General features: G+C 44.4%; 1 protein-coding gene across 13 annotated transcripts in view; it reads right to left on the bottom strand.

Annotated features, from left to right (window-relative positions):
• Positions 1-13,392, bottom strand: part of LOC144934642 (disintegrin and metalloproteinase domain-containing protein 11-like) — a 114,170-nt gene that overhangs the window by 23,807 nt on the left and 76,971 nt on the right. For 7 of the 13 annotated variants that reach the window (XM_078860674.1, XM_078860676.1, XM_078860680.1 and 4 more), the window contains exons 25-26: positions 11,510-11,600; positions 3,751-3,768 (exon numbers count right to left, since the gene is read on the bottom strand). In XM_078860674.1, the coding sequence (XP_078716800.1) occupies positions 3,751-3,768; positions 11,510-11,600 (109 nt within the window). Of the gene's footprint in view, positions 1-2; positions 3,769-10,633; positions 10,725-11,509; positions 11,601-13,392 lie in introns of those variants that run through there. The other 6 variants (XM_078860675.1, XM_078860687.1, XM_078860684.1 and 3 more) reach the window with 3 other exon arrangements.

Genomic DNA, 13,392 nt, shown 5'->3' with positions numbered 1-13,392 from the left:
AAAATGTGTGCCTCTTAGAATGGATATTGTACGTTTGTAATGGCATGTGTTAACATATGTCTATCGCTATATATGCATCCATGCACCACTTAACATGTGTGCACGCATCTCGCATTTAAACATGCACATGTTTGTACACAGGCACGTCAATGTGACACGGTGGTGTGATTGGAATTGGACAGAGATCTACGATTTTGAAATCGCTGGCAGTACGACTGTTTCACAGTTTCACAGAAATGTAGCTATGGATTCCCGTATGAAGGTGACCTGACTGGCTGACCTTGATGATCACAATGGGTTTCAAACTGCGAATTGTCAACACTTTTGTGAAACGATAGAATGTTATCAAATATTAATTTTCTTTCTGAACAGTTCACCCTCAAAACTACTGTACTTAGTGTATATACATCTCTTTTTGTTTTAATATTTTTATAGCAAAAAAATACAGATTCGCAAAACTTAAATTACGTGTTTCACAAGTAGTGCAAAAAATGTAGCTCTGTGTAATAACTGCATGGCGAGCCCCATTGGGGCAGCAGCAGCAGGAGGAGGAGGAGAGGCGTGATGCAGCTCGATGAGGAGCCTCACAGCTGCTCGCAGGCCCCACGCCGCCGAGTCACGGACACACAAAAGCCCTCGCCCAGTCGCATCGCGGTGATGCGAATGTTTGCACATTTGAATACTGGACGGATGCTTTACGTGGCTTATGTATCGGACACAAACGTTTTCTCAGCCATGTGTTTAGTTTACTTGATTAAGTTTTGCGCCAGCTGGCTAGGATTGGGAAAATGTAGCCCCCACTTTAATGTGTAATCTCGCGTTTAGGTTAAGTGTGGGTTTCTGGGCTGGACTGTGTGTTGATTTTGTTAAATATGATGAGCATTATATTATATGATCAAATGGCCTTTCTTCTCCTACATTTCAGATTTATGGGAGTCATGGTTGAGAATGCAGGATCAAAATATAATTATTTAAATGGCTGAGCAATAATACAAATCTGAATTATTGAATATCTATCACAAATACTCATGCGGTATTTACGAAAATCAAATGCCAACGTGTTAATGTCCAATTTCCCCGCATCTATGATAAATCATAAAGAGCAAAGATGTGATGAATAAGCTACTACTATACAGCTAATTCAAGCAGATACCAGAGAAGCCATTTGATGGCAAATGCAAACGAATGTGCACAAAGAGAACATTCGTTTCATGGTAGGAAAACAAAAGAATAAGCAGCAGCATCATGCAAGGATGAATGCTAGAGAACATATTTTGTTCCCAGGCCAAATATTTGCGAATGCAAATCAACTTGGCTCTACATATATATATAAATATGCTCTGATGAAGTGCGGCTGATTTGGGTTGAGTAACGTCAAGCCAGACAGGTTTGGTGAAAAAGATAAATATCGGTGCTGGTTTGGACCTCTTGCATGAGCCACCTCGTCTGGGGTAACACTCAGAATGAGCGCAGAAAACAAACCTTCTCACACAGACTAACAATGACAACAACACTGATCAGTGCAGCTGGCATTCATTGGCCGATATCGGGATGTGACGTTCATTTATATTGAACATCTACAAAGTGAGAATAGGTTTTCCCCTTTTTTCTGGCAACAAAACAGGTGTTAAGATGTTAAAACACCAAACTGAAACCTTTTACAAGGAATCACGTCTGCATTAACCACAATACTTGTGGTCAGAAAAAAACGCTAATATATGCATTGTCTTTGAAACTGATTGGTCCACACCAGAGACACCTTTCTTTTGAGCCTCGTCTCAAACGGTGTTAGACCAGAGGACGCCAAAAGGTGTTAGACGAGGCTCAATAGAAAGCTTTCTCTGGTGTGGACCAATCAGTTTCAAAGACAATGCATATATTATCAGAGTGTTTGTTCATTCTGACCACAAGTATTGTGGTTAATGCAGACATGATTCCTTGTAAAAGGTTTCAGTTTTGTGTTTTAACATCTTAACACAGCTGTTTTGTTGCCAGAAAAAAGAGGAAAACCTATTCTCATATTTTGGTACTGGCAAAGGAGGTCCCATGATACATCTAAAAAGTGTCAATCAGTGATTGGCATACGTTTTAAACACCAAGACAAATATAGCACAGCCTTTGCACAGTATGCAAAAATCCACCAGAATTTTCTAAAGAGGTTAACTGTGGTTTTTTACACCTTTTTACAAGGAGTCATGTTTGCATAGACCACAATACCTGCAGTCATAATGCAAAAAAAACATAACTCTGAAAATGTGCACTATCCTTGAAGTTGATTGGTCCACACCTGAGACAGCTTTCCTTAGAGCCTAGTCTCACATGGGTTATAACATGACTCCTTGTAAAAAAGGTGTCAGTTTTGTTTCCAGATAGAAGGATAAAAAACCAATTATCATATTTTTACTGGCAAATGAGGTTCCCATGGTGAGGTTAACTGTGGTCCTCTGCTCTTAGGTCACCATCAAAATACTGCATAATTCACAATGGATGTATGCTTTTTTATAATTTTCTGTGCTGTTTAAAACTTGTGGTTTTCTAGCCTGCACTATAATTTTCTTACGAGTTTTCCTCATGATTTACAGATTTAATTAGTAATTAACAATAAAAAATGACATGTGTGGCAATGGAAACAGAGTAATGGTTATCAACTTGGCTGTTGCACTTATGTCTAGCTAACCAACTTATATTACACGGCAGAAAATTAACATCGCCATACTAATTTCTGGAATATATCATATATGATTCTGTTCTCAGATGGCAAAAACATGAATAATTTTCATCTTAAGGTTAAATAAATTCTAAGTTTGGCTCACGAAATATTTGAAATGCCACAACGATGCCAGCGTGCCTAGCATTGTGTGCCGGGTGCGAGGCCCCTTCTCATCGTCACTTGGTGGCGCCTGCCGTCACCAACAGCCGTAGTAGTGAGTGTGCACCCTCCCTCCACGATGGCGGTAAATAAGTGGCGGTGTGGCAAGGCATTGCCATTAGCTCATGGCTGCTATGCGACATGCCTTTCTATTTGGCAACGGCACACCGCTCATCAGTGTTTGAATGAACAAAGCTTAGAGCTCATCATGTGAGTAGCTTCCAAATGGCAGGTGATGGACCACATTGCTAAAACATCATTACACTTTTTGGTACAAGCTTGTATTCCAGTTCAGACAGCGTTCTTTATGCCTCGTGTGCCCTTTAGCAGGGCGGTCTCAGATGTTGGTAGGGTTGTGAAACACATCGCTGCAACAGCGCAACTCCCGTGTCTACAAACAGGCAACTAGCAATGTGTAAGAAGACCTGAGCAAATAAAACATTAGAGCAGCCATCTCAAGTGAAGGTTAAAAAAAGCCATTCCTTTTGAGAAAACAAAACATTGCATGATCCCGCCCATGATAAACAATAGGCGTTGTTGTTGCAGCATGTTAAAGTGGAATACCAAACGCCATGTTTTACAAACTAAACATATCTGGAAATTTGTAATAGTGCTTTAAAGCCTGCTTACTTGAATCCCAGGCATATCATGTTGAGTTCCACTATTACTATTCACAGGTACTGGAATGAGATATAAAAACGTGGAAATTACTTGCAAAGAAGTGTATTTTGGACTGCACAGAGAACTGGAGGCAGTGGAGCTACGTACGGACCCACTGCGAGGGCCCTCGTGACATGAACTGCAGCGGCACGTCATCACTGTGCCGAGTGTGAGGCAGAGTGCAGTGCATGGCTGCACTCTACTGCTGCTCAGCATCATACCTTCTCTTGCGGATATTCCTTCCCGACGCAGGCAGGGAGAGAGAAGATTAGAGTTAGAATTACAGGTGATGGATTTACCTGAACAACTTATACGTTCACCGGTCCCAATGTGCATCCCCACATGCACACTGAAAAAGGGCTGCAGTTAAGGCCAGGAGAACTGGTTCAAACAATATTTAGTCATTAAAACAATTAGTACTTCCGAAACATAAGATTAAAAATCGGGATATTACTTTTCAATCACCATTAGAGCACTCTGCTTTAACTTATAACTTACATTATAGTACACATTCATTTATAAAGTATTCGATGTCCTGGCCCTAACTGTCGAAGAAAAGCGGGGTTGATATAAAATGTCAAGTTATTGTGCCATGGATACAGCTGCGTAGGTACATATGTGATGCATGCTGCAGGGCAAGCCCCAACGTTCATGCCGACTGCCACAAGCGGAGTACCACATGCTGTCCAGACAATGCTGCTTCAAGGTGCCAACCAATCAGGGTCACACTGCTCTTAGCTGTATGCAGGCATGCACCACACCATATACTGCTCTTAGCTGTATGCATGGCTCGATTCACAAAAAGAAGGAAACACTTATGGAGGGACATTTAGGTAGATCATCGGACGGACGGTATGGATGAAGAGAAAAGTCAGCTCATTCTCCCCATGGGCTGGATGTGGGGCATTCAGCAAGCAGGGACTCGAGGGGCTCCCGGCCACACAGGGACCATGGTCCCGTGGGCTGCAGCCAAGTCCGTCACGCAGGGGAGGGGGCATTCCTCAAGCAGGGGCTGTCAGGCTCTGCTTGCTGCCATTCCCCGAGCTCTCCAGCTGCCGCTCGATGCACGTGCACATGGACAGCAAAACAGTGGCGGCGCGCTCCAAGCTCCTCGGTGCGCGTAGTGAATATGGCTGCACCATTCCAGCCAATGCAACAAGAAGCGGCCGGCGTGGCGATGCGCTAAGTAGACTGTCAATGTGATGCACCCCACATTGGCTACACGTCATTATTGTCTTCCTGTGGCACACTTGTCACATTGGTTCATCGGTTGTCTACACCTGCATATCGGTTGCCAACAAATAACTTCTTCGGTAATGTAAGAGACAGGCGTACACAACTTACGTGCATACAATTCCATACGTAGACTTCACCATCAACATCATAGCATTACCACCCAAACAATATTTTGCAGTGTTTATTGGTTGTGCAGAATTGTCACAACCTCGGCGTGTGTGTGCAATGAGCACACGGGAAGCACGCTGTGGGAAGCATGGGCCACAGACAGGAAGCTGTTCATGGTCTTCCCACACAATTCCTGCTATAGCTTAGCAATCATTTGCACATTTGGTATATGTGCCATTCTCATAGTGCGAGGCTCTAACGAAGGCACGATTATTTCACAGCGGGGGTCAACTTTACTATGTGGATACGGGGCGATGCTGTCACGTGGAGTTTCTCCTTTAGATAATTTGTGAGTTACAGTATTTTTAAATTTGTCAAATGTAGACCGTGACTCTGGCACACATTGTGGCCGACTCGTTTTCAAGTAACATCGCGGGATCTTAAACGTCCACTGTGAAACGAACGGCGCGTCACCGTTTAAGGTCAACACACCCACAGCCGCCGTATTAACCAGGGCGGCCGCTGGGCCCAAACCGCGAACCTCTGCCACAAGCGGCGAACGCGCGCTACAGCTCAGCCGCATGCACATATACGTCATTACTTGTGTTTGGTACGTAAATATTTATTTGCAATGTCAACACACTTTTAAGAACATTTTATTATGTGTTTGCAATAGGTACACGTATTACAGAAGGCATTTAAAGTTAACTGCATGATATCAGTCGTTCACACACGTAAAAAGTACAAATGTAGGGGTGCTGCATTTAAACATCAAATATCCATTTTACAAAATCTATTACACAGATGGGTCAACCGTGAATGAACGCCACGGGGATCTCTGCGCCGTGTCGGCTCGAGGTGCCGAGGCTGTGGCCGCTGTCGGCGGCGCCCCACGGCGGGCGGGCGTGGTGCGGACAGACAGGCGGCAGGCAGCAGGCAGCGGGCAGCAGGCAGCGGGCAGCGGACAGCGGCGAGGGAAATCAAACAGCAGACAGCGCGGAGCGGCGCGGACACGGGCACCGGTCCGCAGGAGGTGCCACCGCCTAGCGAGCATCTCGTCCTCTGTGCCACCGTCGAGCTCAGGAGTAGAACTTTCTCAAGTGGATATTACCAGACTATGAAAATACAGTAGTAGGGTTTTACCCTTTTAAACTGGTACAAAACTGACACCTTTATTCAAGGCATCATGTTTGCAATAACCTTTTTTTGACTACTTGTGTTGTGGTTATTGCAAACATGATGCCTTGAATAAAGGTGTCAGTTTTGTACCAGTTTAAAAGGGTAAAAACCTACTACTATATTTTGCCACTGGTAAAAGAGATCTCATAGTATGAAAATACATTTGTAGATTATCATCTTGACATGGATATGGACCGTAACCTAGCTCTTGCTGCCTGGTAAGTTGCCTAATTGACACCGTGCAGTTTTACAAATGTCAAGGCATAGAAGCAGCTAATAGTGGAGAGATGGCGAAGGAATGAGGGTCGTGTGAGCATCTATTAATGCTTTATACTGCGGGGTATGTGCCACTGATTCTACTCACAGTCACAGACATGCCCAGTAGGAACGCGTGGCAAAGTACAGCACTGGCAAAATCCCATGCTACCCACCGCTCCACAATTTATATTTAAACGATGGCGTGTTCTCACCATAGAAAAACCGGGTTTACCCGTAAAGTTAGGCCTGCCCTCTGGGTACATACAACATTTCCTCTTGCTACTCAAGGCATAGGCAAAACAATGGTTATGCATGTAGCCTGTGGGAGGGCGACATCATGCAATGCCTGCAAGAGCGGTGCGAGGGTGCCCCTATAACGGCGGCTTCACCTGTCTGGCAGGAGCGAGCGCCTGGATTGCAAAGCCACATGAACAACGCACTACAGCGCTGCTGCAAATGGCGCCTACTTTGTCTTGCAGAAGCTTAGCACGATGAGATAAAATAACTGGATGTGTTCAGGATTGAGTTTAAAACTTGGGCTTTTACTTAAACTAGTTTAGTGAAACACATTTTAATTTTAAGTTATGGCTCACGCCATGTGATTTTATTTAAACTCTCGATCAGAAATTGGTAAAATGGCGATATGTGTTGTGTATAAATGAGATTTTTCGTCATGGCTATATGCGTAAATAAGGGATTTCTCCTCCTGCATATGCCAATGCATATCAAACACACGACATGCCCACTTCTCGATTAAGTAGAATGTAACTTTACAGAAAATCTGCCGGAAGAAACTTTCTGCAACATGCGCCACTCTCAAGTTACACGTCACGAACCCCGGTGGGCGGCAGAGCAAGGGAATTGTGTCACCGCATTATGACATCACCATCCCCGCCCACAGCCAGAGTTGTCTAAACACACACGATACGTGCACATATGCGTGTGCACGCGTTGGGAAACCCTATGCAAAAGAGGCACGCATGTTTAGATTTTTTTTCCAAAGTATTATATCCTAATTGACTGAAATAAAAAAACTAACAAAATAACTAAATTTAAAAAATAGGTTTCATTTGTTATTTCAATTGTGTTTTTGTAAAAAAAAAAGATTATTTCGAATTTAAAAAAATAGCCAGTTTTTAAAATGGACATAGTCCCACTGTTTACTGTGACCATTCCATGAGTTATGTTTTTTCCCCACCCCTCAGCCGCGAATGTTACCCACCCCCCTCCATGCACCACAGATTTCCCCCCTCACAACCTCCTCATCCTGGTGATAGTCGCACGGCTGTAGTGGCACCAGCTATTGCACGATTCCGCAAGCAGAAACATTGCTCCGTGCACTGCAAAGTGCATTGCACAGCAGTGTGCACGCCGGGCACCAGCTCCTTTCAGATGGGGGGGGGGGCAGTAGAACTGCCGTGTGGGGGTCCCCCAGAGCGGTGGGTCACCGCTGGCGTCGTGTCAACCTGGGCGGCAGCCTCCCGAGTGGCGGCCTTGGCTGTGGCCTTCCGAGCCCCGACCGCTTTGGACCACTGTGGTGTGTCCAATGCGAGCCTGGTGTGTGCATTCTACAAGTGGCAGAAAGCCACTTGGCCAATGACAAAAAAACTGAACCATCAAAAACAATATGCAACGAGGGGGCTTTTTGTAGATGGTCAATATAACGTTTCATGAATCAGGTCACATATGCTTGAGTATTTTGTAGTTCATTAGCATTACTCAGCAGTGCAATGTAATGTCCCCTTTGAAATACATTTTCTTTATGTAAGTGCAAAATTGGGCGACGATACAATGATGGGTAACAATTGTATAGTACCCGCGAATGTTATTTTCCAACAGAAAGTGTCAACAAAGGGGCATGTTTGTTTTTTGACACTGAAGAACAAACTGCCAACGTTAACGATTGGTGCCATCTCCTTGTAAAGGAGCAAGAGCTAATTCTGTTGTCTGAAGGTTCTCTGACTTTAGTGTTTTAGAACATGCCTGAAACAGATCGAGGCCTTTCACTTATTGGAATAATTGTTACAAAGAAGAGTTTGCCGCGATAATTTGATGTGACATTGTTTTATTCCATCGAGTTTAAAGTTTCCTTTGGAAACCAAAAATAATTGGTGCCATTGAAATAGTTATCTTGTGACTGCTTTTGCACAAAGGATGTACTTATGTCCACAGTTCATTGCACGAGCCATTATTATTTTACAAATTAAGAAATGTGCTTTTATTTTTTACTATTAACAAAAACATGCACAGAAAGTCGTCGTTTCATTCGGCTGAGCACCAAAGTCTGGTTTCTCCATCGGACTGAAAGTGCATCCTGTACACAAATCTTAGAAAGATCTTTACCACCATCATCAGATCCATTGCCTTATAACCAAACAATACCAACTGACCTGTCAGATATTAGTCTATATTTTGTGGAGACGGCATTTTATGTCGTGTACTGACAAATTCTGTGAAATTATTTTTTTACAAAAGATAAATGTTGGAAGTTTTTTTCCAATTATACATGAGGTAAAAACAAATCTATGTATCTGTGCCCCGAACATTTGGTTACATAGTTTCAGTCATAAAAGTCAAGCCAGTTATAGGGCAGCACTAATGCTGATGGTGGTAGAATTTCCAGAACCGTCCCGACAAACCACAGCCAACACTCTCGTCCCTTGAGTCTCATCTCAAGTCACGTGTCTGTGTCGAGGCGGTCGTCTCAGGTTTGTGCTCTCCCTTGTCGCGTTTATAATTATCGATGCAAAGGGCTTTGTATTTTCTCCAACAGATGTCTTCTCAAAAATCCCAATAGCGCATATGGTAGTGCCTGCTATCTGCTGCTACAAAATACTAATCTAAGAATTGCGACATCAGGTTTAAACGTGCTGATATCACGAGTGACCTTACTCATGAAGGTCTTCCTAATTCAAGGAATCCTCAAGACAGCTGCTCATACAGTAAAACCTCTCAAAGACCGACTGACTCGGGGAGAGCTTTTCTGGTGATGGAGATGTCTGGCATAGACCAAATAATTGAATAATTACCAAGATATCCATTTGCATGTACAAGTACATTACTCTTAAACATTATTAAGCAACCACTATTAATTATTTACATATTTACAATTGAAGAAAAATAATTTTAAGGTAACGACTGTACGGTATTTACAATAGTAACGCTTGACGTGTTTCCCAGTTATTTATCTCTAAAATGTATTCCATGTATCAAAAAAATTAAAGCAATATACAAAAATATTGGATAATATTTCTTACAGCGTCAAATTTTATTTACATTAATTTACAAAATAAACATACCGCAAGACAATATTCTATTTAACGAACCAGATTTACAGTTTGGAAAGGATGGCAAAATAAATGAGAGGTGACAGGGTTGGGCCAAGCAGGGCGCGCTCGCCCCGTGCGTTGGTCGCTCCATGGCCTTGCACTCGCAATCATTGAGAAAATATATTTTTAAATAAATTTTATGTTTCTAGTTCATTATATTTTCATTAGTTAGTCATCACAGAATACCGTATCCTCCGGCATGTAAATTTAAATACAACAAATATTTTTGGCCAGCTTTCCTGGCATACCCCAAATACCAGCTTCACTGAGTCTGGCTTGGAGAGGTTTTAAAGTCTTCATGAAGCCCAGTCACCACATCACTCGCATTGGCAGCTGTTAGCCACCACACAGTACGTTGTTATAGCGTGCATACACAAACAATAGCACGTGGCAACATGACAGCAGAAACATTGTTTCCCCAACACTTGTGCTCAGAAGCAACGTCGTCGTTTTGCTCCCGAGTCCCCGCTAGACGCATGGCTGATGCGCGCGTGCCAACGGAACGAGCGACGAATCTCTCTGCGCACGTTCGTTTGACGCTACTGTCGAGAAGGGACGCGTTTTGCAAAGGCGGCCGCGGCGTGTGTTTAATGCGCGAGTCTGCCGTGTGGGTGCAGGCTTTAGACGGCAACAATTGAGCGTGTCTGCAGAAAAACGCACGCGATAAGGATGCGTGTAGATTGCACGTATTGCGTCCTTTAGAATGTATACGTGTAATATATTCGCGTCGATATGTCTTGTAAATAAATAGCGTAGATATTTTACCGGCTGCTTGGTGGTAAGCACACTGGCTGAGTGACGCGTGCAAGCGGGTGGCACGCACCATACGTCTATGGCCGTGCATTTGCTGCATGCATGTGCGGTGCGTGTGCTCGGTTTTGCGTCTGCCTCCGCGCGTCCCGGAGTGTAGTGCAGCAGCAAAGCAGTGCTAGGGAAAGCCAGGCTAGTAAGGAAAAGTGCAGGCAAGTCAAAAGAAGCATGCCACAGTGCTTACTTAAAGCCCCATCCTGTCCCCCCCAGGACAACCGCCCCCACCAGGATGGCACCAGCGATGGAGCCTATAATGATATTGGCAGCACTAGGACCTGCGACAGGAGAGGAGCGGAGGGGGGCGGAGGGGAGGGGCGACATCGGGATGACACACCAAACACGCTGCGCACAGCACAGGGATAAGACAAGAGCGCAACCCCTCGGCCACTCCCGCCGCCGTGACACGCTGCTGCGTCCAGCCCGTTCCTGGACGCACGTCGAAATTAAACTGCGGTTATTTGTTTCTTAAAATTGGGAAGACAGGGGAAAAGACCACCAAAATCGCCCCTTTAACTGCAACTGTATGAAACCAAATGTTAACAAACCCCCCACAAAAACACATAATGTAACAGTGATAACTCAAGGACTCTTGCTTGCAACAGTATCCAGGGAGGCCTGAAACTCTGAACTCAAGGTGACAATGTGTTTTAGGTGCCTTACGCCGAAAGAACTGTGAAAGTTTTGCACTCGTAGGCACTCGTAGGCATACTGCTCCACTTCTATTGTGATGCCCCACAATCGCCCAGAGGAGAAAGAGTGAGAAGGCATGCAAGGGCGAGAAGGCGGCAGGGATCACGAGCACACATTAGATCACAGCACCAACAGCACCACTGCACACGGCACAAGGGCACAGGGCACAACGCTGGCGTCTGACCACAGCATGGAACTCACAAAGCTGAGACACAGAGGGACAAAAAGCTGAAGAACAAGAAGCGGCACGTGTAAATAAAACGGTGTAATGTTGTTTCCACCTTTCTGCGATAAATTGAAAGAAAACGAACTGGAAGAGTGAGACAAGCTCCGCAGAGATCACTGGGTGCCACTGATGGGAAATGCTTACTCTAGTCCCCACCCAGTTCCTCCAAATATCACTCCCAGCGCCAGAATGGTTCCTGCCACTGCCCCTATAAGCTTGTTAGTGGCCTGGCTCACTGTCCAAAGGGATAGGGGGGGGGCAAAGCAACACATTTGATTACGTCAAATATAACACGACAATTGTAATAGCACTCATAAAATCAAGTTCAGACGAGCTACGATATAATCTCTCCTGCGATTCAGTGCTGATCAACACCAATAATATATTTACCTCTATGACTACCAGCGGCTAAAATGTCAAGGATACTTTTGGCGTCTTGACCCATCAGCCTTGATAATCTTTAATGTAGCATTGTTCGTGCTTCCATCTGTCTGACAATAGTATCCATTTATTTGGAAAAGTCGCACAGGATTAAACACCTCTGCGGTTTCAGTTGAAATGAGATTTAACAACTCTGTGATTGGTTGACACATGCTTTGGAATGTGTCACTTTTTACAGCCCACATTTGCTAGAGCAGGCTGCAGTCCTCCATGCAGACTGCTTGCCAAATGGAATGAGCTCTATTAAGTGGGGCATCTTAGCAAGGCGAGGGTTCCCACCTATCCAGATTTAACACGTACTGTCCAGGAATTGGCATATGTGTTCGGGTGGCCGGAATTGGTACCGGTATTGTGTTGAAGTTTACTGCAGTATACTGCACGGTTTTGATAGACCTAAGCTGACTGAGAAATGTGTTCGAGTTTGGTCGGTGGGAAGGGTGGCAACATTTGACTGGTCACATAATAGCTGGAGCTGTTAATATTGCAGCGTGAGGTGCAGGTGAAGGAGGTGTTGGGGGCGAGGAGGAATGGACGGGCACCGCAGCGTAGCCAACTCAAGCAGGGAAAACGCCCGCAACAAAACCCTCTCAGATTCAAGATGGCGGCACCCAAGCTTTAAATGAAATGTATCATCCAAGTTTCAGTAATAATTTAACTCAAAAGAGGAAAATAAAAAAATTAGCGGTTTCAGTTAAAGTGTGCCCAGCAGCAACCGATGCCTGTACACCGTAGTATCTTGGCACTGTGCTGCTATTTGTGAGGGTGAGTTTAACACGATACATGTCAAGGAAGATGCAAGAAAACTCCAAAGCAGCACATGATACGTGCCTATGGTGTGTGTGCCCGACACTGGGACAACATGAGCTTGAATCTCTGTTTATATGAAAAAAAGTTTATCTCGTCAATGCATTCAAATGCACCACCAGTGAGACCACTGGGGCACAGTCGGCCCTATGCGTGTGGTAAATAAATGAACGCGAAGACAATTCGGTCCCTCCACATCCCATCAGTAGCCACATGGCCCTTTGGCAGAGCATAATTTCAGCAGCATTGGTTCAATGCAAAACAATGTTTGACCTGTCTTGACATTCAGTGTCTTATTGCTGGGTCAGGCTTGCTTGCACCAATGCTCGTGAATTGCCAGATATTTTAAAGGCAATGACCCTCTCTGTTAGATATGGGTCCCTATGCATCTCGCATCACAAACACGGTTTGCGTGGGCAGGGAAGCCATCCAGGTGGAAATCTCGGACTCTGGGCTCTCCCCATTACTGCACAGTGCGGCTGCACAGCAGTCCAGCCACACTTAATCATTTTTTACGTTAAGGGATAGATATGTGGAGGTGGCGTATTGTCTGCTTGTGTATTTTGTTAATTATATTCCCAACAAAAATGCGAGTGATTATGTTAGTCATCAAAGTAGCCTCTGCGTTTCATCAATCAGCACGGACAACTAAAACCCACCGCATCACCTGTGGATGGGCGTGTCAAATTCACAAGTGTGTAGATAAATAGGACCGCAGACAGGCATCGTATAAAGAAAATAGATAAATAAGACTATTCTAAAGTTACGTGTGTTTTTTAAAG

This window comes from Lampetra fluviatilis, chromosome 10 (genome assembly GCF_964198595.1).
Source record: "Lampetra fluviatilis chromosome 10, kcLamFluv1.1, whole genome shotgun sequence".
In the NCBI taxonomy this organism is placed as follows: Eukaryota; Metazoa; Chordata; class Hyperoartia; order Petromyzontiformes; family Petromyzontidae; genus Lampetra; species Lampetra fluviatilis.
The sequence above is the reverse complement of the archived record's forward strand: the minus strand, read 5'-3'. Positions and strand labels throughout refer to the sequence as shown.